Source organism: Sciurus carolinensis, chromosome 7 (assembly GCF_902686445.1).
Source record: "Sciurus carolinensis chromosome 7, mSciCar1.2, whole genome shotgun sequence".
NCBI classification, from domain to species: Eukaryota; Metazoa; Chordata; class Mammalia; order Rodentia; family Sciuridae; genus Sciurus; species Sciurus carolinensis.
In genome coordinates, this window is record NC_062219.1 from 154,571,364 (window position 1) to 154,596,720 (window position 25,357).

A 25,357-nucleotide genomic window follows, 5' to 3' on the forward strand; every position below is an offset into this window, starting at 1 on the left:
CGTCACAAGCAGAGCTGTTAGACAACTGACCGGCTTTGGATAATGACTTGATAAGTTAGGTTGAAAAGCGCTCTGCTTAAACTTTGGGAGGGGCTGAGAAGAGCAAGAGCGCTTGCGTTTCCTGGCTGCAGCTTGCAAGAGTTTGATTCCTTTGCTGCTCCCGTACCTCATAAGCCTGGCATTGAGGTGTTTGCCACGACTACTACAAAGCGTTCATACAGGTCAGCGTTAACAGGTCTAGCTTAAGGTATAAATGGCCTGCCTCCTGTGTTCTACCCATTTCCAAGTCATAAACCACTCAACTGAAATATCCTTACCCTTGGTTGCGAGTCAGCAAATTATCAAGTCCAAAGGTCCACTAAGAATTTAGGCTAAGGATTTAACCTCTGCTGTATCTGGCTGTTTAGTACCTTTACCTTAATTAAGATCGTGTAATACTCTTCTTACCAACTTAGATCTTATTTTTCTCAATTCTGTTTGGTCTTCTGGATCCTATTGGTTTTTGAACTGAAGTCACCTTAACACTTTGTACTATATATCTTCCAGAGTGTGCTGTTGTATAAAAGGTGGGGTTTTCATGCATGCACCCTTAGAACCCGGTTAGGCAGTTCCCTGGAGTGACCAGTCCTTATAGATCACCTGCATTCTAACCACCTTGCAATCAGAAGCTCATGCAACTTACAAACTCATCTGTGCAAAAATAAGTTTCACAGGTTCTATAACTACCTTATCTGACATCTGCCTACCTCCACAATCTCGTCCCCAGCCATGGATTCTGCCGCTAAATGTACCAGACTACTTGGAATGCTTATCAAAAGGAATCCTTTTTATGTACAATTCCTTTTTCCACACATAGCCCTCAACTCTTTGGGGGTTTCTTTAAGAGTTTCCTTCAGGAGACCTTTCCTTTACCTGTTTCTCCCAGGTGCAATCAGTACCCAAAGTTTTCTTCTACTCTACAAACTGCACTGCACACTTGTCCCTGGGCCAACTTCACAATTCACTTAGGAACAGAGGCATGGCACACTAAGGACACAGGGTGATTATTGCTCCTTTTGTCTCAAGATTTCTTGAAGCCTTGAACAATGTCTTCATTTTACTGTCTTCAGGACTGAAAAACAATTATGTAGCACATACCATTCATTTCATACATGTTAATGCAATGACTGAATGAATCAATGAAGTTAAGCATCTGGCCACTAACGAACTTTCACAGATCACTTCCCTTCAACAATGACTCTTCCCCTAGCATTTTCTTCTCTACCATTTCTTTTTACACGTCAGGTTTTAGACTGCCAACCATCAAATGCAAATGTCTTTAAATGCAGGTTGTAAACTTACGGGAAATGAAAACAGTTTAATGGGTCTCAACTAGCATTAAAAAAATGAAATAAATTATCAAACATTTCATATAAATGAAAATATTTTTTCAGAAAATAAAATTTTAAGTGCATACACTTTTGTTTGTTCCCTTTGTAGAATCTGGAGGACAAATATTTGAAAAATACTGGTCCATATATCTTCAATATAAATTGGTGAAACTCCCAGGTGAGGTACTCTGTGTCAAAAACCTTGTTAGAACTCCAGTTGTCAATCTCCCATGAAGCAAAAGTGCTGATATGTGTCATAAACTCCACTAATCATTCACACTTCTAAAATACCTCTTTGGAGCATGCTCCTTAGAGCCTCTGCTTCTCCTGGGAGAAAAGCCAGCTTGGGGCAGTGGCAGCAGTGCTGACTTCCAAGTGGTCAAGTGTGACACAGCAGCAGCAGGCCACTTCTGCAGCACCCTTTTGAATTTTATTCTGGAAGTACCTTCAGACATGGATCTATGACTTTCCTAAGAATACTACTAACTTTAAATATCAGTATGCCTTTAAACATTTTCTTCTAACATATGATAATCAGAGTCAGCCTACAACTAAGGATACAGAGCCTTTTTTAGAAAAAAGTTTTAACTGCTTTCTGGTAGAGGATTGTGTACTTGACGAATTCAGAATTGTCTGAACAGTGATGATAAAAGGTTTTATGCCCCATAATAGTTGTAGACAGAATAATGTCTCTTTCTCTCTAAAGATGCTCATGTCCTAATCTCCAGACGTTGAGAAAGTTTCCCTGTGTGTTAAAAGGGATTTGGGGATGTGATTGAATTAAGAATTTGAAGAGTAGGAGATGATTCTCTATTGCCTGAGTAGGTCAGAATAATCATAAACATCTTGGTCAAGATGGCTGCAGGGTCAGTCTGAAGATGTGACAAGGTAAACACAGATTGTAATGCATTTTGGAAATATAGGAAGAGGCTATACTGGCTGCCTTTTGTTCCTGAAACAAAAACATATTCTCTCACCTCAACTTTGTTTTGTACGTCCTATATCCTGGGATATCTTTGTCCTGGCTCCCTACGTTACCTCAAATCTTGAATCCAATGCCAGCTCCTCTGTCCCTGTCTAATATGACAGCCCACTCACTCCCCAGTTACTGAGTATGACACAACCTTGTATCATATTGTGTATTTCTTCACACCATTGTTCACCAACTGAAATTACCAACTCTATGCATCTATTTTCTATCTTCAATCTTCTTTCATGTGAACAAACTCTTTATAACAAGGCCCCTTTCCAGCTGGTCACTGAAACACCAGTGCCAAACAGAGTACTAACACAAAGTGGGTATTAAAGGCAGATGTGTGTGAATTAAAATAGGGAAAATATTCCCAAAGGACACCCAAATCTTTTCTCCTGAATCTCTCCTACTACAATGCCATAATCAGGTTGGATCCAGTATTTGACTAAAAATGTTGATACAGTGTAGCAGTTAAAAGCAAAATCATGAGCTCTCAAATCCTGAGTCTGCTTAGACTTAACCCTAATCTGTGAGCAAAGGTACAGTTACCAGCTAAGCACACATTTAGTAGAAAGAACCCAATCTTTTCTCAGAACACCTGAACTTCATTACTGTGCAGCAAGATGACCTAAAACAAGTCAATCTTTCTCTGTACCTCTGGTCAAGTCTCTGAAATCCTCGGCTCCAAGTCCACAATTCCAGATATACATCCATTTTATTGTCAACACATTAGTATTCTTGTTCATAAATTCTTCAAAGTGTGGGTGACTATTTCCTAAGAGATTGAACAACTGCACAGGACTAAAACACAAAAGATTCAGAGACTGAAAAGCATAACATTCAAACTGGGCCTGATAATGTCAACATGAGACACAGGCAGCAAGTGAAGATTGACTTGGAATAAAATGCAGGTCTCGTTCTGCCATCTTTGGTGACAATGAGGATCTGTGAAGACTCTGGAATCCTACCTTACTTACAAGATACTAAGTTAACCTGTAAATCTTTCATGATTGCTAGCAGTAGACGTGACACTCCTGCATCATGTCACACCTGGCTGGCACACATATCACCACGTGAAGTGAATTCTGAGTTTTCCAGTGTACATGGTACCCTCCTTACAGACAACTGCCATACCTGTTTCTTTCTTCCTGTATCTGTTCCCAGTCTCTGGCATTACTACCTCTTGGCCCTTGTATCTTACACTTTGAACCTTTGCCAAAATTGCTTGAAATGCCTATTTCAACATCTTTTCCCTTTGGCTAACTTCAGTGTAAGAATCTAGAGCAGGGGAATTCTACACATGCTAATGATGAGCATCTTGGTCCTGCTGCTTCCACCTCTGTAATAGCAGACAGGGGTTGACGTTCACTGTTGGGGGAACCTGTCTCATGATGGTAGCAGAGCAGTTTTTAACATACTGTGTCATTTGTTTGATTTTTCTAAAAATTTCATTATAACACTATTCAATGAAAATGAATGAAAGGTAGGTTTATCAATCATCTCCCACCTCAATACAATTGTACGATTATTGTGTATGTCTTTTTGTACGATTATTGTGTATGTCTTTTTGTTCCAGGCCTGAACCATTTGAAAGTGTCAGACATCTGAAACTTCAGAATATAACTCCTAAGAATAAAGCAATTATACATGTAATCTCAATATATAAAATCTAAAAATAAAAATATAAAGATGGTCCCTAAAATGAGTTAATAAGCAGTGCACATTCCAGATTCCTCAATTGTCACAATACTCACTAGTTTTTTCCTCAGAGTCAAAGCCTCATCAACATTGTTTAACTCTACTGAACTATAACATTTGCTATATTGGTTTAGTCTCTTTCAATCTTCTACAATCTTCCCTTTTTTAAACTGAATTTTTTTTTTTAACAAGCAATCCAATTGTTTTACACAATATTCCACATTCTAGCTTCCAGGTTTTTTCTCCTGTTGTATTTAACTGCTCTTTTTATCCTCAGTACTCAGAACAGCACATTGATATCATTAGATTCCAGTTACACCTTTATCAAAGTGGGTCTTCTGAGGGACCACAGACAGAAGCACCCATTTGCAGACCGATTACTTTTTAATAGTGTAAAGTTGGCGGACTTCAGGTTACAAGGGACACACCTTTGACCCTTGGTAAACAGCAATACATGGGAACATGTTAGCACCATCTTAGGATATCACTTACAAACTTTCGCTCTCCAGTTTTTCTCCTTTCACTGACAATTCGCACCCGAATCACCATTTTAGGTTTTTGCATAGTTTTATAAAAAACAGGGTCAAAGGGAGGAAAATTTACCAGTAAAAGGTTAAGAATGCAATGGGTACCATAAGCCGAACTAGATTTTAGAGGCTTAGGGTTGAAGGCAGTGCACCTATTTAAATCTGCATGGTATCTAAAGGCAGCCAACATGAGACTAATCCATGGACCTAGAGACACCGGCGTGACTAGCCTAGTAAGCACAGGGAATAAAAATAGCAAACATTTCCTAAGGAACAGTATTAAGCGAAAACATCCAAAGTTAAAACAATAGTGAATACTTTGCCAAAGTGCGCAACTGCTCCAGAGAAAAAGTAATTGGCCCTGAAAAGGACCTTTGGGAAAAGCTGAGGGAAAGGACAGTCACTCAGCCGCCGAAGCCGTAGAGCGTGCGGCCCTGGCGCTTGAGCGCGTAGACCACGTCCATGGCCGTGACCGTCTTGCGCTTGGCGTGCTCCGTGTAGGTGACCGCGTCGCGGATGACGTTCTCCAGGAAAACCTTGAGCACCCCGCGCGTCTCCTCGTAGATGAGGCCGGAGATGCGCTTGACGCCGCCGCGGCGGGCCAGGCGGCGGATGGCGGGCTTGGTGATACCCTGGATGTTGTCGCGCAGCACCTTGCGGTGGCGCTTAGCGCCGCCCTTGCCCAGGCCTTTGCCTCCTTTCCCGCGACCCGACATAGTAATACACACAAAGGAGACAACTATCGAAAATACTGCAAGTTCTAGCCTCTTTTAGAAGAACGATGCGGACCTATTTGAAAACTGAAAGACCGGAAGAGGCGGGAAACGCTATCGAGTCCCCTCCCTTTTGTATCTGAACAGGCCACGTACTAAAAATGGGATGGTAGAATTATTGATATTTAAGGAATCACTAAAGTGTCAACAGTAAGGAAAGTACGTCGCTTCTTTAATGCACGTAAAAATTAATTTCATGTGCAGTCTCTGTTCGCAGTACTAAAATGGAAACAGACCCAAATTCCAAGAAACTAAGGAACTCATTCATAGAGCCAAACGGGAAAACCAAGCTTTGTGGAATCTGCGTGGCTGCTCTAAATTTTTATGATAAGCCTGCTTATCAGAGGCGCAATGACCGTATCGGGAGAAAATATGCTTTGAGTCGTAAGCAAAATGACACCTGTCATTTTAAGTTCTTACGATGGACTGTTCTTGCAAAATGCTTAAACACAGGGAAAAAGCACACGACGTGACATTCTCCAAAAGTTTGTAAATGTACCACAGGTAGCCGTTTGTCAGGCTTTGCCACCCTGAAGACTCCTATGTTCAAGTCAAGCATGAAAAAGAAATGTACTAACAGTACAGTTGGAATGGGTGCAGTTAGTCCACTTAAAACCTGAAATGGTTCCAACAAGGATGTCTAATCTAGATGGTCACAAACGGCCTTGGCAAAGGAACCACATGCACTAGCAAGAACGGGTTCACCAGCGGCACCATACTGGGGCCAGGGCTTTCACAAATTGGCAAGAGGCTGAAAATAGGTAAAAGGCAGGATGCAGGGAAAAGCCTGGAATAAAGATGTAAAACGGAAAGCAACACGTTGTACGCAGTGCAAGGTAGAAAGTTCGGCATGCCGAGTACGGTAAAAATTTGCAGCTGGATTCAAATCAAGGGCTCACAACCCTTTTTGCAATGAAAACAAGTCACTGGAGAACAGCTCTTTTAAGGCGAAAGTGAAAGTGGCTCTGAAAAGAGCCTTTGGGTTTCATATGCTGCTAAGAATGCTTTACGCCCTCTCCCCGCGGATGCGGCGCGCCAGCTGGATGTCCTTGGGCATGATGGTGACGCGCTTGGCGTGGATGGCGCACAGGTTGGTGTCCTCGAACAGCCCCACCAGGTAGGCCTCGCTCGCCTCCTGCAGCGCCATGACGGCCGAGCTCTGGAAGCGCAGGTCGGTCTTGAAGTCCTGCGCGATCTCGCGCACCAGGCGCTGGAACGGCAGCTTGCGGATCAGCAGCTCGGTGGACTTCTGGTAGCGGCGGATCTCGCGCAGCGCCACGGTGCCGGGTCGGTAGCGGTGCGGCTTCTTGACGCCGCCGGTGGCCGGCGCGCTCTTGCGGGCGGCCTTGGTGGCCAGCTGCTTGCGCGGCGCCTTGCCGCCGGTGGACTTGCGAGCCGTCTGCTTGGTGCGAGCCATGGGGAAAGGAAATTGCAACTGGACATGCTGTTGTTGTTGCTCCTATTTATAAAGGTAACGTCCTCCTGATTGGTCGGATTCTTCAAATTCCGCGCCATGAATTAAATAACTCCATCGGACTTGTGATTGGCTACCGAGTCTCGATTTAGAAATCATCGACCTATTGAAAGGTGCTCAGTCAGCGATACTGTTTTTCCTGGCCTTAATTATGTTACGCGGCAGCCTGTATTACGTGCCTTGTTATTTGAACCTTCCTTTGAGAATGAGAACCCCCGGAAATTTACATTCGGCAGTTCCTGGGAGGTTTAAACAAGTTCGCTTTTGAACCTGCCTGATCCAACTAATGTGACCTTTGATCTTTTATAAAAACTCCAGACTTTACAGAAATGTCTTATCAACACAAGCATTCTATTTCGTACTTCTCAGCCTTCCAACCCTGGCATCACTTCCGGAAACTGTTAAGGGACATTAAAATCACACCAGTGTTGGAACGTGCTGACTCCGCTTTTTGAAAAGCCTTTAAGATTGCTGCGGACTTTACTCGTATTGTACAAGTATTATGCGTATGGATTTTATCTATCCTGCGTGCATGTTCAGACGTGGAGCCTGGGAGACAGAGTTCCCAAATACATACTACTGCAAATTCATTCGTTTTAAAGTATTTTGAAAATGAAAACTTTATTGATAGTGTTTTAAATAATTTAGGACAGGTTTCAAATAGCTAACCAATCAGAAAGCAAATTTGAATTTTTTCCTTATTTGTATAAAACCTTCTATTGGCTGATTTGGTCCAATCACGGATGGTGGGAGATTGTACTTCATTTGCATACACAACCTACAAAAATAGGCGCTCGGTGCTAGGTACTCAGCATTGTCTTCTTTTCTGAACAGATATCCGTCATGCCTGAGCCAGCGAAGTCCGCCCCGGCCCCGAAGAAGGGCTCCAAGAAGGCGGTCACCAAGGCGCAGAAGAAGGACGGCAAGAAGCGCAAGCGCAGCCGCAAGGAGAGCTACTCGGTCTACGTGTATAAGGTGCTGAAGCAGGTGCACCCGGACACTGGCATCTCGTCCAAGGCCATGGGCATCATGAATTCGTTCGTCAATGACATCTTCGAGCGTATCGCGGGCGAGGCGTCGCGCCTGGCGCACTACAACAAGCGCTCGACCATCACCTCACGGGAGATCCAGACGGCTGTGCGCCTGCTGCTGCCCGGGGAGCTGGCCAAGCACGCCGTGTCCGAGGGCACCAAGGCCGTCACCAAGTACACCAGCTCCAAGTAAGATTTCAGAGGCATTATCAAATCCAAAGGCTCTTTTCAGAGCCACTCACATCTCAAATGAGAGCTTTAATACTTGACTGCTCTTTCACCCTACAAGGAATTGTTGTTTGGGTGGGCTGGAATTTGATTCACTGATCGAGTGAGGTGTACATTAACGAGACCTGTCGCTACCAAAGCTTAAATAACTTGCAAAATAATGTTAGCAAGACATCCTAGTCTGTTTGTGTTCTCAAACTTTTAAATCTTACTCCTAGCAAAGGAGGGCTTTTTGGTATTTATGTGGAGTTTATGAAGGGCTAATATTAAGTGTTTTGCATAGGGATAAACAGCCTTCGTGGGTTTTACGTAAATCTTCAAATTCAAAGATGGTGTCAGCAAGATGAGGGTGGAGTTTTTAGCCTTACAAAAAGGTCATTTACCAGACCCCTGTGCAAGAAAGTAGGTGGTTTCTATAAAAAGTGAAGTAACCTAAGGATGTTACCTTAAGATCATCTACAGCAAAGCTAATACTTGACCATGTGACCTCCAAAATAGGTGATTTTTTTTAAATCAACTAAAAGCAAGGAAAGGAACAAGGTCAAAGAACTAAAACTGCACATCGTTTGTGTATGGGACTAGCCCAGGTGAGATTACTATCTAGTAATTGTCAGAAATAGCATTTCTTGTTATTCCTTGGGAACTGTTTGAACTAACAATGTCTCTTCAGTTGAAAGATGCTTCTGAGCTGCAAATGATGCATATTTACAACTGTAAGCCTTTGTTTTGGTAAATGTCGAGGAAATGGATGTGACCATAGAGCAAGGGCTATTTTAACCCCAATCTTTAACAAGGATTGCAGTCTAAAATACATAAATAATAATCTCACAAACTAATAAGGGGGAAATATCAGTCTAAAAGTCACTTAAAAGAAAAAGTATTGGCTTTTAATATTGCTGAATTTAAAATGTCAAAATCCAAAATGACAAACCCAAAAAATTTCAGTTCTGGAAGTAATTCTAGAATGAGAATAGAGCAAGAGAGACAAGGGAAGAAGAGGCAGCGAGACTATACTGATTTGCTTTTTTTAGAGAGAGTGAGCAAGTACGGCCAGAGTTCAAGGCCCAAGACTACAGCCAAGGTCCACCCATCTATGCTGTAATAGGGCCATGTTTGATCAACAAAGTTCACAGAGGTCCTTAGTTTAGTGCCTAACGTTAAGTATAGAATATAATATAATAAAGACTAGTCTTGTCCCTTATTCATCTTAATTTATTTTTAAAATTTGTTTTAATGTGAACCTGTTTAAGTTTCAGATACCCCCTGGAAGTGATTATGTAAAATGGATACTAATCAATAAAAATAAAAGTGTATTTCTCATATAAAGTTACCTAACTCAGGCCTGGGATGGGGACCATGGTATCCTCAGGGAACTCATCTCCTATGCAAACGTGTATCCCATGCTTGTATGTTTATATAAAAATGTATTCTAACATCATGTATAACTAGAAGGACCCAATTTTTTAAAAAGGAGTGTATTTTTTATTATTGAATTTTTCTCAGATGTATTCTGCTTTTGAGTTCTTTCATGGGGAATCAACACTACAACCAATGGGATGGATGAGACATAATTGTGAAGCAATTTACACAAACTAGGAAACTTATAAGAAGTGTAAATGGGTAAGCAAGAAGTTTGAGATGTAGCAAAATTCAAAATTCATATGTTGAATATGAATCACAAATGAGGAGACTGTGAAGCATGTTTAAAAAAGGCACCTGAGTACATTTGGCTTGGAAAGAAAAATGACCAGATGTGCCCCTATACACTGGTTGATGGGCTGTTGCCAATGGTTTAGGACTGGAAAGAACATGACTGGAAAATGAGTGACAAAGACATTTGGGGAAGAGATATGTAAACTGATCTCTTCATATGAAGAAGGATGTGAAGACTTTTGTGTCCCATGTGAATATTCATCAAAAGGTGACCTCAGCAGAGGAAGACTAATAATCCAGTGCATAGGATGACTCAGTCTGGATAGCAGTCAACCTTCCCCCAGTCACCCCTGTTATTGCCCAATGCACTCTTGAACAAAGTGGCCATGATGGCAGGGGTGAAGGTTATGCATGGGTTCAGCCGCATGGACTTCCACTCACCAACACAGACTTGGCTATGGCCACTACTGAGTGTCCAATCTGCCAGCAGAGACACTAACACTAAGCTCCTAATATGAAATCATTCCCCAGGGTGATTAGCCAGTGACGTGGCAGAAGGTTGATTTCTTTGGACTACTTCCATCAGAGGGGCAGCACTGTGTCCCACCCAGGATAGGCACTTATGCTGAATATGGATTTGCTTCACCTGCATATGACATTTCTGGCAACACGACCATCTGTGGATCACAGAAGGCTTAGCCACTCTCATGGTGTTCGACAACATTGCTTTTGACAAGAAACTCTTCACAAAGAAGCGTGGCAATAGACTTGTGTTCATGGGCTTCACTGGTCTTTCCATGTTCCTCATCATTCTGAAGAAACTGGTTCAACAGGACTAGTGCAATGGCCCTGTTAAGACATGGTTACGACTCCAGGAGGCAGCCATACCTTGCAGGGATGGGCAGGATTCTCCAGAAGAGTGCACATGCTCTAAACCAACACCTACTGTAATATGGTACTGTTTCTCTTATATAGCTTATAGATTCACAGATCCAGGTTCGAGGTGGGGGGGGGGGGTTCTACCACATCCCGGGTGGATGAGAAAGGGTTAACTGCCAGAGGATGATGTTGGTTATAAATCAATCACTCACCCCTAAAACTTATCTAATAAATAAACACACAAGAACCCCTACTCTTTTTAAATGAGAGGGGTGTGATGGATTGGGCCATACCAGATCTGGCCTCTAACCACATTGAGTTCTTCACCTCTTCTTTATGTATAGTCACACAGGTAAAGGGGCCCAGACCACAAGGGGCTTCTTCTGTGATGAACAGGATGGGGTGGAGTTAGGGGGACCATTTGCTCAGGGAAACAAGCATAGAACCAGACAGGGAAACCCTCCCACACAGCACCCCATATGCCCTGGCGATCTGGGACAGTCCTCTGTGGCTGCCAGTTCCTAGAAGTCAGGCCTCTGTGTCCCATGGCTCAACCACATCTGATTCTGTTCAATAAGGATGGCTTCACATCAAGGGATGGGAATCAGAATGGGACCACTTACTGTGACCCCAAATGACCCTCAAGCAAAATATTTGCTTCCTGTCCCCACACCCTTATGCTCTGCTAGCCTGGCAGCCTTAGTTCTGGAACTGGAAATACTTCCACCAGGAGGGACTTCCTGAGTAACAGGCTAAGAAGGGAATTATGGTGTTGGCAGGAGTGATTGATCCAGATTACCACAGGGAAATTGGACTATTATTCCATAATTGAGATAAGGAAGAGTACTCCTGGAGTGCCAGAGATCCCTTAGGGTGTCTCGGTATTACCATGTCCTCTTATTAAGGTCAATGGGAAACTACGACAACCCAATCCAGGCAGATTGAGAAATGGCCGAGTCCCTTCAGGAATGTAGCTGGGGTCACCATTCCAGGTAAAGAACCAATACCTACTGTTTTGCTGAAGGTAGTAAGGGTAGTAAAGAAGGTGACTATAAATAACAGCTACAACATAGCCAGTTATACAAATGATATTATAAAAAATATTTCCTATTTTGTTAGGCATATGTTTGTGCATGTCTATAAATATAGTGAACTGATATCTTTGTGATCTTTCCTCTCATTCTTTTGTCATTTAACCTTTACTTATTTATTATTATACTTATCTGTCATTAAATCTACTTTATACTCCAAGTTATGGAATGTTGAGAATAGTAAACATCACTCAAAAAAAAAAAAAAAAACTTTTCCTCCTATTCTGGGGAACAATCTAATGCATTTTTGGTATATTAAGGATAGTTGTATCATGTTGGGCAGAATTGTGTTGATTTGGAGATTGAGTACAGTTTAAGGAGAGGTATGTAGTTGGGTCACAAGGTGACAAGAGTTGGGCTTGTCATAGCCAATCGTAATTACCAACATGACTGGGTTGAGAGATGCCTAGGAAACTAGTGAAGCACTTCTGAGCGTGTCTGTGAGGGTGTTTCTAGACACCATCGGTATGTGTGTGCGACAGCAAACTGAGGGCAGTACCTTCCAACAATCTGGGGGCCCAGACGGAACAAAATTGGATGAAGGAGGAAGCCTGCCAGTCCCTGTAAGCAGGCTTTGCATTGCAGCTGCTGATGCCTGAGGACACCCAACTCCAGCTTCCTCCATCTTTCACATGGACTCACCTCAGCAATTCTCTAGGGAGTTTCCAGATCTTAAACCTCAGACTGGGGCTGCATCTTTTCTCCGTCTTGTTCTGAAGGCTTCAGCTTCTTGGACAGAGCAGCTATGGGTTTCCAGTTCTCTAGCCTGCAGACAGCCATTATGAGACTATCCAACCTCTGGTAGTGTAAGCCACTCTAATAAATGCATGTGTGTGTGTGTGTGTGTGTGTGTGGCGGGGGTATGGGGGTCCCTATCAGTTCTGTTCCTCCAGGGAACCCTGATTGCACTGACCATCTCCCATAATGTGCAGCCTTGTTTTTTGCACTAAATACTCAGTTCTCTCATTTTAAGATACTCTTCCATGACTCTCAAAGTTATCCACATCTGAATTGCCCACCTCACTCAAATGTCTATCATTCTGTCAAATCATAGAGATGATCCAGGTATGGTCCCTGTGGGAAGCCGTCCTTATTCAGCAGACGAGGCTGAGCCATGTGATGCAGAGACCTGGCTTCTAGGAACTGCTGAGAAGTATGTGGCGCTGCATGGGAGTGGTTCCCTGTCTCCTTCTGGAATTTTCCCTCTAAGAGGATGGCTCCCCTAACTCTACCCTATCCTGTCCATTACAGAAGAAGCACCTCCCAGTCCTTCCTTGCCCCCTTTTACCTGCATATTATAATAAAGGAGAGTTGGGTGACTCGATTGTTGTAAAGAGGCCAGAGTTGGTATGGCTGGACCTGTCACACCCCCTCTCATAAAAAGAGTGTTTACTGAGTAGATAAGTTTTGGGGTAATAGATAGAGAAAAACAGCCAACATTCTCCTCTGAAAGTCAATCCTTTCCTTCTCCACTCAGGATGTGGCAGAGAGGACCCCCCCACAGTCCCTGTTATCTACAACATGAAACATGGTCCCATTGGGAAACTGATAATGAATGCAACTATAGGACAGCAATGGAATGTACTTAAAGTTGCAGAGTTTTGAAGTCTGTAGCCCAAGTTGAACATTGTATCACATTTGCCATCAGGTGGCCTTAGACATGCAAACCATGCCGCTGGTTTCTTCATTTGCTAAGTAAGATACTACAGTGATGTTCATAGTGATGAGGTGACTTGTTCAGGCTCATTTACAGCTAGGTCTGACAGAGTACCGACTTCTGTTTCACTGCTCAAGAAAGAACAGGACTTTTGGCATACAGATTATAGAAGACAGGGTTTCCTAGAAATCTGGAAAGGAATTTAGAGTAAGAGAGGCTATCTAAAATGACAGATATATGACATTAAATCTTGGCCCTCACTTGGCCCCAAGTAAACTCTATAAACCTTCAGACATACAGGTTCACTGGCTGCTGATCTCTTTCTTCCTTATTAGAGCTCACTTCCCAGCCTCCTTTATAGTTAGTTGTGGCCTTTCCTCTGCATTTACCCCTATAAAATGTAAATCAAAATAAAACTTAACATTTCTAGGCCTGGGCATAATAACCTTCCATTAAGGATTTTTCATACTCTTCCCCCTCCCAGCAAAAATAGGGATGCCTTGACTAAACCACAAAGACAGAAATCCCTTGCACTCCATACCCACTGCATGGAAGAAAGAGCAGCTTGCAGTACAGCACCCATTGTGAACCTCATTTTCAGCAGAAAATAGGCTTGTATTTTGTTACTAAGGCTTGAGGATTTTCTTAATAATATATCCTGTATCAAAACAGAGTCCAGATCCTTAGTTTCTAAAAGAAAATGTAGTCACTTATTGCCAGATGCATCTTCAGGTCAAGAAGCTCCATCTGTAGAAGAAAGATAAGTTTTCAGGTGTCACAGAGAAACCATACTAAGGATATGTAGAAACAGATGGCAGAGGATTTATAGGGAGATTGACTCATGTGGTTATGGAGACTGAGAAGTCCTACAATAGGCTGTCTGCGAGCTGGAGACCCTGGATGCTGGGATGGCTCAACTTAGTCCTAAGGACTTCAGGGGTCACTGGTATAAGTCCTGGAGTTCAAAGGCCCAAGATCCTAGGTTTCTGATGCCCAGACGCGGCAGTGTCCTGGCTCCAGGAGAGAAAAAATGAGTTCACATTTCCTCTTCTTTTGTTCTACCTGGGCCCCCAGATGATTGAATGGTGCCCACCCACATTGTGGGACAAATCTTCACCACTTATTCCTCTCAGACTCACACACCGATTTCCTCTAGAAACACTGTCACAGACACACCCAAATATGTTTTATCAGTTGCGTAAGTATTCCTTAGTTCAGTGAGGCTAAGACCTCAAATTAACCTTCACAGAAACAAAACAAAATGTGACCGAATTTTTCCTCAAAAATTAACTAAAGAAGATGAAACTGTATTGGCCTCCATCAGCAATAGGTCCCATGATCTTTGGAAACTGTATGATACCATAAAGATAGGCAGAGTTTTAAATATGTTACTGCTTAGACTCAATTAGAAAAGTTCAAGAAAAGAATATGGAAATTCTAGGGAATTAACAGTGTACCACAAAACTCTCAAGAATTATCTAGACAAATCCTGAAGGCTCACAGGCTCCTGTTCTTGCAATACCACTTACAAGAAAAGTGGAAATAACTGATATTCCACACACTGTAATGGAAATGCCTGTATCTCATGTTGGACTGCAGTCTCACCCAATATGAAGGGGTCAGAAGGGAGGTGGCCTCTGCCAAGATTTGACTGGGAATCAAGATCAGCTGTTGAGAAATATGTATCATCTTCATCAGAAATAATTTTTTAATTTATTTTTGCTTTATTTCAATAATTATGTATTTGGCCATCATATTATAACCTTGAGAAACTTTTACTATAGAGTTCTAATGGTAATAGAATGAGCAGATTTTATTTGTACTTGGAAACTCAAACATATTTAGTATGATTCTCAAAATTCATTTGTTCATGAAACCTTTTTAGAAATATTACATTTAGATTTTCTTCTGAGAAAATAATAATGCTAACTTTGTGGAACCTCAGATATCTCTTTTCTATTTTCAATCAATTATCACCTAATTAATATTGTCTCCCAAACTGCTGGCATCCCTGAATCAGAAAGTTCTCCATGGGAATAACACTCCTCTTTTCCTGCTTCTGCTGCTTGGTTCACTGTGCTTCTGCTGCTTATCTTAACTGTGGGTCCTGCTTGTGCTGCTTGTGCTGCTGCTTGTGCTTCTGCTGCTTATCTTAACTGTGGGTCCTCGGGCACCTGGAACAATAGTTGAAAATTAACATGTATAAATCAGAGTTGAGTTACCCATAAACTCCATCTTGGAAAAAAAAATGGAATAGGACCCCAGTTTTATGCAGTAGGTTATAAAAACTGAGACCACTGCTCCCATCTTGGCCTCTGTGAGGTCTCTCTTTCCTGGACTAATCATCTACAGAAGTGTGAAGACCTTGCTCCCTTCCAGATCTCAGGCCTCTACCCAGTTTCCTCTTCATTATGAGATCTTCTCCACGCACTCTGATTAGAATTGCAGTTGTCTACCACCTAACTGCACCTCCAACTGTCCTTGTTCCCCCTATCCTTTATATGCATTCCTCATCTTCTTCACCTACTAATACACACACATACACACACACACACACACACACACACACACATTTTTGGGGGGGTGGTCTATTTTCTGTCTCCCACAATACCAAGAACTCTCCACGCAGAGGGGCTTTGCTGATATCTCTACCTCCAGCACCTAGAGCAATACTGCACACAGGGGAAGTACTCAAAATGTTTCTGCTGTCTGTGGGTATAGCTCAGTGGTATGGCAGATCTTTGTTCAGTGCATGGATTAATTAAGGAAAATAAAAATGCACAGAACATAATGTCCATCTTTCTTACCCCTGAAATAAAGACCATGACTTAATCATCCAAATGAGTCCCTATGTGAGGCCCTTCAGTGCACAATGATTCCCCTTCTTCATCTTTAGAGTGGGTCTAATAATGACCTCCAATCCAAGGAGATACTGTGCAGATTAATAAAATAATCCATATGAAACCCTCCAATAGACACTAAGTTACATAACTTTGAACAATTAAATTATTAATTCTTGACCACGTTGGATGATTTACAAGGAGGCTGTCAACAAATAGACTGAGCAAACAGCTACACAGAGCTTGTAAGTGATAATCAGGGATCTATCTTGGATTCAACCAGATCTTTTACTGACTGAGACCCAGTGAAATAGAGCTTGGTGGCTCACCACTGTCCCTATTCAATGAATGCTTACCTGAACCCTGAAGACATTATGTGTGCAAGTCATATAAATCCAGTGTCTTGCTAGGGTCAAAGAATTTGGCTGTGACTATAAATCTGGCAATCTGAAATACTATCAATGTGAATGAAATATAACCCAATACTAACTTTTATAGGCGTTAGCTTTATCCCTATTTTTTTAGGGAAGGAAAAATACTGTTTTCCTTAACTCTCAAATTTTTAGCTGGAACAGACCCATAACAAAAGTCAGATTACAAATAGAAAAAAATACAGAAGTCTAATTTACGTGTTTCACATATGCATGGAAAACACCCAGAGATTCAGTAGTTTTTAAGGAAGTAGCTTTGAATTCAGGCTTATCTAGCACCTTCAACAAAGAATAGTAAATTTTTAGAGAAGTGCCAAAACAAGAAAAAAGGGAGCAGCAGAATTTTTCCGCATCTGCTGCAGCAGAATTTCCTTCATCTGCTGCTTCTCAATTGCCTTCATATCAACAATACTTATGCCAAAGGAACATATTTTTAGAATGGCATATTCTGGTCTCCCGTACTATAAAAGAGTTCCAGATCAGCTTTCTTTTTCAAAATCCGAAAAACACAAAATGAAGCAAAGTCCTACTTTTTACACTGGAGTACAATTGAGACTAAAAATAAAGAAGCTGCTTAAATGAGAGACAGATACAGAGACCCTTGAGTTTGACTCATTTCAGGACCTTGAATATCAATTTCAGCAAAAGTCAGATCCCTGATAGCAGCCGACGTGAAGATCAGAATATGCCATTTGCAAATATGCAAGGTTGTTAAATTAAATAAATGAAGAAGCAGATACTGGTCCAGTGCAGTGGCACATACCTATAATCCCAGCAACTCCAATGGCTGAGGCAAGAGGATTCCAAGTTCAAGGCCAGCCTCAGCAATTTTTAGCCATTGCCCTAAGCAACTTAGAGAGACTCTGTTTCAAAATAAAAACATAAAATAGTCTGGGGATATAGCTCAGTGGTAGAACATACCTGGGTCTAATCCCCAGTACCAAAAATAAAGAAAGAAAGAATGAGGAGGAGGAGGGGGAGGAGTAGAAGGAAACAAGACCACTCAGCCCTCTCTATTTCTGTAAAAGGCACAGATTTGCCAATATAATAAGGAAGTCCCCTTGTGCCCCCACACCCCACATCCTTCCACCAGGGAAAACAGAGGCTAACCACTGAAGACAACTCTCACTCTGGATGGCACAGAGATTCACCCAACAATAGACTTCACCAATCTCTGCTAACCTGCCTTTATCTGTTATTTATTTATCTGTCATTTATTGGCCTTTCTCTTAGTTGTCAACCCCTAGGGACACAGTCTTTTTCCTTTGGTCTTATTAAGATATAAGAGATTTAAAAAAAAAAAAAATAGGTAGAAAGAGTCAAAAAGGAAGAAAAAGGAGAATATAATTTTCATCTAAAAACATTATGCTTAACTAAAAGGATGCTCTGCATCCTTTTCCTCCCAGGTCTGTCACTCACCAAGGCCTGTCATTTACCAAGCCAGTTCTCTCTCCCACACCTGTCACTCCCAAATTTATGGGCAATCTGTAAATCTTAGAATTACTGTAAATATGCCCATTTATGAAAATTACCTTGCACACCATCAATTAGTACACATAATAAATAGGCTAAGCAAAAAGTGATGCAATATTCAAGTACTTTCCAACATCACCTACTATTCAGTTAATAGAAACCACATCAGCCTAAGGATCCTGAGGATGACCAGACGACTGTGAACCCTCTTGTGGTTACCAGACTGAGGTCATTCTCAGGTACATTCTGCTTTAGTAAACTTTTTTATAGCTGTATCTAAAATTCCTGACAGGAGTAATTTTAGAGGAATAAAAGTTTTATTTGGCACTCAGTTTCAGAGGTATCAGTTCATAGAAAGCTGATTCTATTGCTCTATGCGCTAGATGAGGCAGAACACCTGGCGGAAGGGTGTGGTAGAAGAAAGCAACTCAGGACATGACAGTCTCGAAGCAGAGAGAGCTCTCCTCCCCAAGGACAAGATATAAACCACAAAGGCACACCCTCAATGACCCACCTCCTCTAGATACACCCTTCCTGCCTAAAGTTACCACCCAGTCAGTTCCTATCAGGGGATTAACGTACTGATTAGGTTAAGGCTCTCTTAACCCAATCATTTGCCTTTGAACTTTATTACATTCTCAAACATGATCTTTTGGAGGACAAAAATTATCTAAATCATAATAGCTTCCCATACCTGCCCCTCACCAAGTTTCCTTTAAAAGAACAGCCTAGGACCCCAAATCTATGTCTCACTCTGGAGATGGATCACATTCTCCCTTGAATGTGAGGCTGCTTTCCTAAATAATCTGTGTCTGACACAACCTTAAATTCATTTCTAGGATAATATTCCCAGGCAGGATTCCTCAAAGTTCAAGCATTCCCCAAGAACCCCACTCATCCTGAGTCTCGAGGTCTCCTATTCCAGGACTTCTGGTTACTTTGTCACTTCTCTAAAAATTTATTGTTCTTTGTTAAAGGTGCTGTATAAACCTGAAATCAAAACCAACTCTTTAAGAACTACTAATTCTCTGGATGTCTCCCATGTATATGTGAAATAAACTTGTTTGATTTTCTTTTAATCTATCTTGTTATGGGGTCTTTTCCAACTACAAACCTATAGGGGTGTTGAAGAAAAACTTATTTTGCCCTCCATCCACAAGTCTCTGCAGATCTGGCTTTCTTCTGTTCTCAGCCTTCCTCTCCCCTGGTCCCCAGTTCATTCACTGCAGCCCCACCTGCTACCTCTGTCAATTCTCTCCTCCCTGAAGACATCTGCAGGGATTGCTCTCTCACTTTTCAGCTCATGGTGAAATATTTTAATGAGGTGTTCATTGGTCACCTTGTGTAAATTTGGGCTCCCAATTTCACTCCTTGTTCATGCTTTTTCCCTCTCCTCATCACTTACACATTACATGTGATACTCACTTACCTGCTTTATTTGTTGTCTATCCAACAAGAGCCCACAACTGTAAAAATTTTGTTTTCCAGATGTGTTCCCAATGCATACATTTTAAAAACATTGGATTAAATTTTAAGATTCATCTGTTTAATGTTATGCATTTCTTACCTGCTTTCCATACCTCTGAAATGTCCACAATACATTTTCTAAAATGGAAATATCTGGGAAAAAATTAATAAATAAAGGTCATAAAGTAGGAAGCAGTTGGATAACCCAAACAGGAACTTTGTACAGAAAAAGTCCCATGCAAAACAGAAAGATGTTCTGGACCATGGTGTCTGTCCCTCCTTCTAACATTCCTGAAAACCTGAAACTGCCAATCACTGAAAAGGACTATGTCTCCCAAGACGCATTAGCTTTCCTTAAAAATTGCTGTAAAATTCAGTGCTATTTGACTGTTGCAGTGAGGTAAGCAATTGTCACCTAAACCTGACAGTCCGTGCTCTTGGAGACCAGAATTTCTCAGAGGAAAAACTATAGGAAAACTGGCTTCAATTGGCTAGGCCCTTGCTACTGAAGTCAAAACAGAAACTACTCACATTATTGCAATTTGTTCAGCATTGTCTCAGCCGTACCAACTGAGTAGAGCCGAAGTTTTAATGTGCAACTGCCTAAGCCTATCCAACACTCCTCAGTGAAATTAATTCTAAGTGGGGAGGCCAAAGGCATTTTCATAAAAGTTCCAAATGACTAATGTCACATTGAGACCAAGCTATAATGAAATCGATCTTCAGGGTCTCATGTGCACCAGATAGTATTGTTCTATAAAACTTCAGCTGACAGGTCACTCCTGGGGTTCTTTGGTAGGCTGCCTTTGACATGGTAAACTCGTTCTCATGTAAACCTGCTATATACGTAGAACTCATGGAGCAGATTAGTCTGGAGGGGGTTGGTATTCTAAATACCAAAGCATAAACATGTGGCGAGTGGAGAAACACAGGATTGAAAATGTACAGACCTTGGGGGTCTGATTTGAGTTCAGACAAGTTAACAGTGATGGTTATTTTAATGTACTTAATCATCTAAAGCACTGTGGTCAAAAGACATTGTCAAGCAATTTGGGAACCAGGTTTTTTAGCACATTAACTATGCAAGGACTAAGGAGCCAAGGTAATCGCAGCCATTTTTAGCAAAGTGGGTGGCTCTTAGAAGAGCCTTTGCGTTTTGTTAGATTTGAAAGACAAGAAAGTTTTTACGCCCTCTCCCCGCGGATGCGGCGCGCCAGCTGGATGTCCTTGGGCATGATGGTGACGCGCTTGGCGTGGATGGCGCACAGGTTGGTGTCCTCGAACAGTCCCACCAGGTAGGCCTCGCAGGCCTCCTGCAGCGCCATGACAGCCGAGCTCTGGAAGCGCAGGTCGGTCTTGAAGTCCTGCGCGATCTCGCGCACCAGGCGCTGGAACGGCAGCTTGCGGATTAGCAGCTCGGTGGACTTCTGGTAGCGGCGGATCTCGCGCAGCGCCACGGTGCCGGGCCGGTAGCGGTGCGGCTTCTTGACGCCGCCGGTGGCCGGCGCGCTCTTGCGGGCAGCCTTGGTGGCCAGCTGCTTGCGCGGCGCCTTGCCGCCGGTGGACTTGCGGGCGGTCTGCTTGGTGCGGGCCATGCTAATAGACAAAAGAGAACAGCAAAGGCTTAGAAGCTGAGCGCCAAGAGATTATCTTTATATACACTCAGAAACATTCTGATTGGTCTTACTGCTTTTCAAAACTCGCGCGCGATAAAGCCATTGGCTGGCAACTCAACAAGGTGATTGGTAAATTGCTGAATGCTCTGATTGAATTCTCAAGTAATTCATCTGATAGGATGAATTACTTAGCCTTCCAATTCCTCATCTCCGCTGTTGCTTGGGACCAAGGGAGTTAATGTCCTAGATATCCAGTTCCGCTCTTCTCAAACTACTATTCATAACGAACCGCTTTAGAAGGTCTTGAAGGTGCTACTTCTCATTTAGTTGTATGGCGGAGCTAGATACCGAAGAACACGCTTTAAGGACGGACGCATTTGTTGGTTAGTGGTGGGTCTCTTGACGCACCTGGACTACTTTCATCTCGTGAAACCTTTGGTTTTTATAAATGAGATTCTTGGGTGGAGTACCTGGGATATTACCAGCAAGTGCATACCCCAAAGTGACTGGGCAAATGTAAATCGACTTGCGAAAGTTGGCTCAAATGGAATGGAGCTTTGCCGGGTATTCTAGGTTAATGTGAAAGCCCGGACTCACTTTCCAAGAATCCTACCGTGCGCTGCTTTCAGAGCTAATAGTACACGAATACCACTCCGGGTAACGTCTTCGGGATCGTTTTCCACAAATTCAAACCATTCCTTCACTTTTGATTTCCCTCTCTAAAGAAATAAAGCACTAAAAGGAAAATGAGTGAGCTTGTCTGGAAAACCTGTATGACTTTGGAAATTTTTGACTTACTTTTCATGTCCCCACCGTTAATTGAAAGCAATGCTGACCTTTCCTCATAGTTTCCAGGACGTCTCATTCTTTCAGTACTGAGTGAGTTTAAGGGGTTATGGTCGTGTAAAACTCACAAGGCTGATCTGTGCTAAGCAAAAGTTATGCTTGCAGCCTGTTGCAAAGCTCTTTAAATGAAAACGTGGATGGCTCTGAAAAGAGCCTTTGGGTCTTAAGAAAGGTTACTACACAGACTGATATAAGGCTACTTCACTTGGCCTTTGCCTTATGGTGGCTCTCAGTCTTCTTGGGCAGCAACACGGCCTGGATGTTGGGCAGGACACCGCCCTGCGCGATGGTCACGCGGCCCAGCAGCTTGTTGAGCTCCTCGTCGTTGCGGATGGCCAGCTGCAGGTGGCGCGGGATGATGCGCGTCTTCTTGTTGTCGCGGGCTGCGTTGCCAGCAAGCTCTAAAATCTCTGCGGTCAGGTACTCCAGCACCGCAGCCAAATACACTGGCGCGCCTGCCCCAACGCGCTCGGCGTAGTTGCCCTTGCGCAACAGGCGGTGCACCCGGCCCACCGGGAACTGCAGCCCGGCTCGGGAAGAGCGCGTCTTGGCCTTGGCACGCGCCTTGCCTCCCTGTTTGCCGCGTCCAGACATGCCCAACTACCAAAGAAAGCAATAGTAAGCAAAAACAGCCTGCAAACGCACAAGCAGGTACCTTTTTATACTCTCTGGAAGTTTTGTACAAGAACCTATGATTTGCGTTGAGGAGAAATTTTAGCCAATTAAAAAGCAGATCACAAAAAAAAGACCGCCTCTAATTTACATGAACTGTGGCTAGATGAAAGTTCAAAGTAAGGTGGAGCTACCAGAGGAGCCAATAAGAGTTCGATTTGAAAAATAGCCTATGGGAGGTTAAGATACTAAGAGAGCCAATCATAAATGTCATTTTGCAATCCTTAATTTGCATACACGGAAGCAAATATTAAGAGTGTTTTAGCGCTCTACTAGCAGTTTACCAAGGTTGGTCTGTGGTGGTTGCGGTGCAGCTATGCCTGAGCCAGCTAAGTCCGCTCCCGCCCCGAAAAAGGGCTCCAAGAAGGCAGTGACCAAGGCGCAGAAGAAGGACGGCAAGAAGCGCAAGCGCAGCCGCAAGGAGAGCTACTCGGTCTACGTGTACAAGGTGCTGAAGCAGGTGCACCCCGACACCGGCATCTCGTCCAAGGCCATGGGCATCATGAACTCGTTCGTCAACGACATCTTCGAGCGCATCGCGGGCGAGGCGTCGCGCTTGGCGCACTACAACAAGCGCTCGACCATCACGTCGCGGGAGATCCAGACAGCCGTTCGCCTGCTGCTGCCCGGGGAGCTGGCCAAGCACGCCGTGTCCGAGGGCACCAAGGCCGTCACCAAGTACACCAGTTCCAAGTAAAACGTCCTAAAGGCTGCGTTGACTAAACCCAAAGGCTCTTTTCAGAGCCACCAACTTTATCTTTTAAAGAGCTGTAACTGGAAAGAGTGAAAGAAATCGTTAGGACAAGGTGATAGTGATTTTGGTATGTTTTCCTGTATCTTGTAACTGGACAGAGAAGTAAAATGTGACCATTAATGATCTTATATAAACATTACCTCTTGGCCACAAAAGCAACTCTTGTAGGTAGTTCTAATGTCCGCTAGGATTTTCTACCCAGCTTGACACTTGATTTTAGGGACAGGCAACTAAGAACACCTATGGGAAGGAAAGGTGAACATTTCCAGCGCTAGGTAGTGAATGTGTGCAACGTGATGGACAGGTAGTCCAAAAGGACCCCTGCCCCCATGAGCCTCTTGATTTGGTCTCCAAGAACTCCTAACCTGATATGGATCATTTCTAAAACAACTTCAGTGCCCTGAGATTGCATTTTAAGAGAAGTAGGTTTCAAGATCTTCACATTTGTATGGTGCTCCTTAGCCGAGCCCTTTGAAAGAACAAAGGGATGGACGTACACAGAGTTCCCGCTCAGGTTCCCACTCAGGTCCTCTATGCAAATGAGGGGTTAAAGGAGTATGAATGACACAGATCTGATTGGCTGATTGCAGGACAGCATTCATTGGTAATCTGGGCTACAAAATGAATATCCAGAGACTGTTGATCCTAGCAGCTCAAAGGAAATGCTTCTGGCAAGTTTTCAAAGCTCAAAGTGTAGTTCTTACAAGAGCACAAAATAGGTGTGTTATTCTAGTCAACGTCTGCTAGGCTGCATTTTGAATTTGGACCCAGCTAACCACTTGGGCCCCTTCTTGGGAATTCATCTTAAGTTCATCACATTCAGATGGGTCAGGTTGTTTAAGAAAAGATCTGGAGATTCATGTAAGAATTGCTTTGTAATTTTTTAGAATCTTTTTCTCTTCCCCTGCCTATTGCTCTATTTATTAACCTCATTACGTATGCTTCCCTTCCATTTATATACCAGGTCTCCCTCATATTCCCACAAACCTCATATACCTGCTTGTTAGGTGGATTTATGCAGCATTACAAGTATATTCTTTAATTGAAACAGAACCACTGCCTGAGGAGACCTAGCTTACCTGAACCCACTGACAGTGGTCACTTAAGAGGAAACGTGCAAATTCCTGTACCTAAAATGATGAGGAACTCTAGAACCCCTCACCCTCAAAGTAAAGGTAACATATTTAATCTCTTTCAGGTAGTTGCTACCTTTCTGTCCTTCTTATGGTAATAATAACAAAAGTCACTCTCCCATCTACCCTCAACAGCATATACATAAGTGAAGTTCAGAATGCACTACCTCAAAATGTAGAACCCTGGTATACTGACTTTTTTAAGATAAAAGAATTTACTCCGACCTTGTCCCAGTTTTCTCCTCTGAAGCACATCATCCTAAGACTCATGAGACCTGCAGGCCCCAATAGGACTCAGCAGGCCTTGATAGTTGTCCCCTAGTTTAATGTTGTCATCTTCTTTGTGTCCTGCCACATTTCTCCAAGACTGTCCACTTTATCGACCCCAGCATGAAAACAGGCTTAACAGCTTCTTCAGGTTCTTATTTCCTTATGAAGGCTCTCATGTCATGTAAAACTTAAATGAGTGTGCATGTGTTTCTCTTGTTTACCTTTTCTTACTGGAGAAGATAGTTTCCTCTGTACAACAACTTAGGGTTGGATCTGTGTTGTATGTGCTTTTCTTTCTAGGACGAGAAGCAGGCAGAACTTTAAAAAGATCCGGAGAAAAACAATCAGAATGAAAATGTTTAAGAAGCATTCTGGTTGACTAAGGCTGCCATAGCAAAGTCCCACAGGATGGTGCCTTAAGACACATTTTCTCACAATTCTGAAAGTAAAGCCTGAGATCAACCCTGCAGCAGTTTTCTTCTGCATTCTCTCTTCGCTTGT

The 25,357-nt window shown here is 42.8% G+C and overlaps 4 protein-coding genes across 5 annotated transcripts; 2 read left to right on the forward strand and 2 right to left on the reverse strand.

Annotated features, from left to right (window-relative positions):
• Positions 1-4,501: 4,501 nt before the first annotated feature.
• On the reverse strand, positions 4,502-21,169 carry LOC124988128 (histone H3.1-like). Its single transcript, XM_047557309.1, has 2 exons — positions 20,832-21,169; positions 4,502-5,333 (listed from the first exon to the last, which is right to left on the reverse strand). Exons 1-2 carry the CDS (start codon positions 21,158-21,160, stop codon positions 4,973-4,975), a joined length of 690 nt encoding a protein of 229 aa, XP_047413265.1. The 5' UTR covers positions 21,161-21,169; the 3' UTR covers positions 4,502-4,972.
• LOC124988123 (histone H2B type 1-C/E/F/G/I-like) lies at positions 6,362-13,993 on the forward strand. Of its 2 annotated transcripts, XM_047557304.1 has the most exons (4): positions 6,363-6,812; positions 7,650-8,035; positions 12,283-12,503; positions 12,752-13,993. In XM_047557304.1, the coding sequence occupies exons 1-3, from the start codon at positions 6,783-6,785 to the stop codon at positions 12,287-12,289; spliced, it is 423 nt and encodes a 140-aa protein (XP_047413260.1). In that variant the 5' UTR covers positions 6,363-6,782; the 3' UTR covers positions 12,290-12,503; positions 12,752-13,993. The 2 variants fall into 2 exon arrangements, with proteins under 2 accessions (XP_047413259.1, XP_047413260.1); XM_047557303.1 differs by lacking the exons at positions 12,283-12,503; positions 12,752-13,993 and adding an exon at positions 9,578-12,270 and having other exon boundaries at positions 6,362-6,812.
• Positions 21,170-22,228: 1,059 nt separating the features above from the next.
• On the reverse strand, positions 22,229-22,621 carry LOC124988124 (histone H2A type 1-H-like). The gene has a single exon (XM_047557305.1). The coding sequence runs from the start codon at positions 22,619-22,621 to the stop codon at positions 22,229-22,231; it is 393 nt and encodes a 130-aa protein (XP_047413261.1).
• Positions 22,622-22,993: 372 nt separating this feature from the next.
• LOC124988125 (histone H2B type 1-C/E/F/G/I) lies at positions 22,994-23,445 on the forward strand. The gene has a single exon (XM_047557306.1). It carries the CDS (start codon positions 23,016-23,018, stop codon positions 23,394-23,396), a length of 381 nt encoding a protein of 126 aa, XP_047413262.1. The 5' UTR covers positions 22,994-23,015; the 3' UTR covers positions 23,397-23,445.
• Positions 23,446-25,357: the final 1,912 nt, after the last annotated feature.

What these genes read in the sequence shown, in the direction of transcription:
- LOC124988123 (XM_047557303.1), top strand. Translation starts at nt 6,783, where the DNA reads ATGCTGTTGTTGTTGCTCCTATTTATAAAG. An exon ending in TGTTGCTCCTATTTATAAAG is followed by an intron (nt 6,813 to 7,649) that starts GTAACGTCCTCC and finishes TTTTCTGAACAG; the next exon opens with ATATCCGTCATGCCTGAGCC. An exon ending in ACCAAGTACACCAGCTCCAA is followed by an intron (nt 8,036 to 9,577) that starts GTAAGATTTCAG and finishes AATTTTTCTCAG; the next exon opens with ATGTATTCTGCTTTTGAGTT.
- LOC124988128 (XM_047557309.1), bottom strand. Translation starts at nt 21,160, where the DNA reads ATGGCCCGCACCAAGCAGACCGCCCGCAAGTCCACCGGCGGCAAGGCG. An exon ending in CTGTTCGAGGACACCAACCT is followed by an intron (nt 5,334 to 20,831) that starts GTGCGCCATCCA and finishes CTTCTAAAAGAG; the next exon opens with GCTAGAACTTGCAGTATTTT.
- LOC124988124 (XM_047557305.1), bottom strand. Translation starts at nt 22,621, where the DNA reads ATGTCTGGACGCGGCAAACAGGGAGGCAAGGCGCGTGCCAAGGCCAAG.
- LOC124988125 (XM_047557306.1), top strand. Translation starts at nt 23,016, where the DNA reads ATGCCTGAGCCAGCTAAGTCCGCTCCCGCCCCGAAAAAGGGCTCCAAG.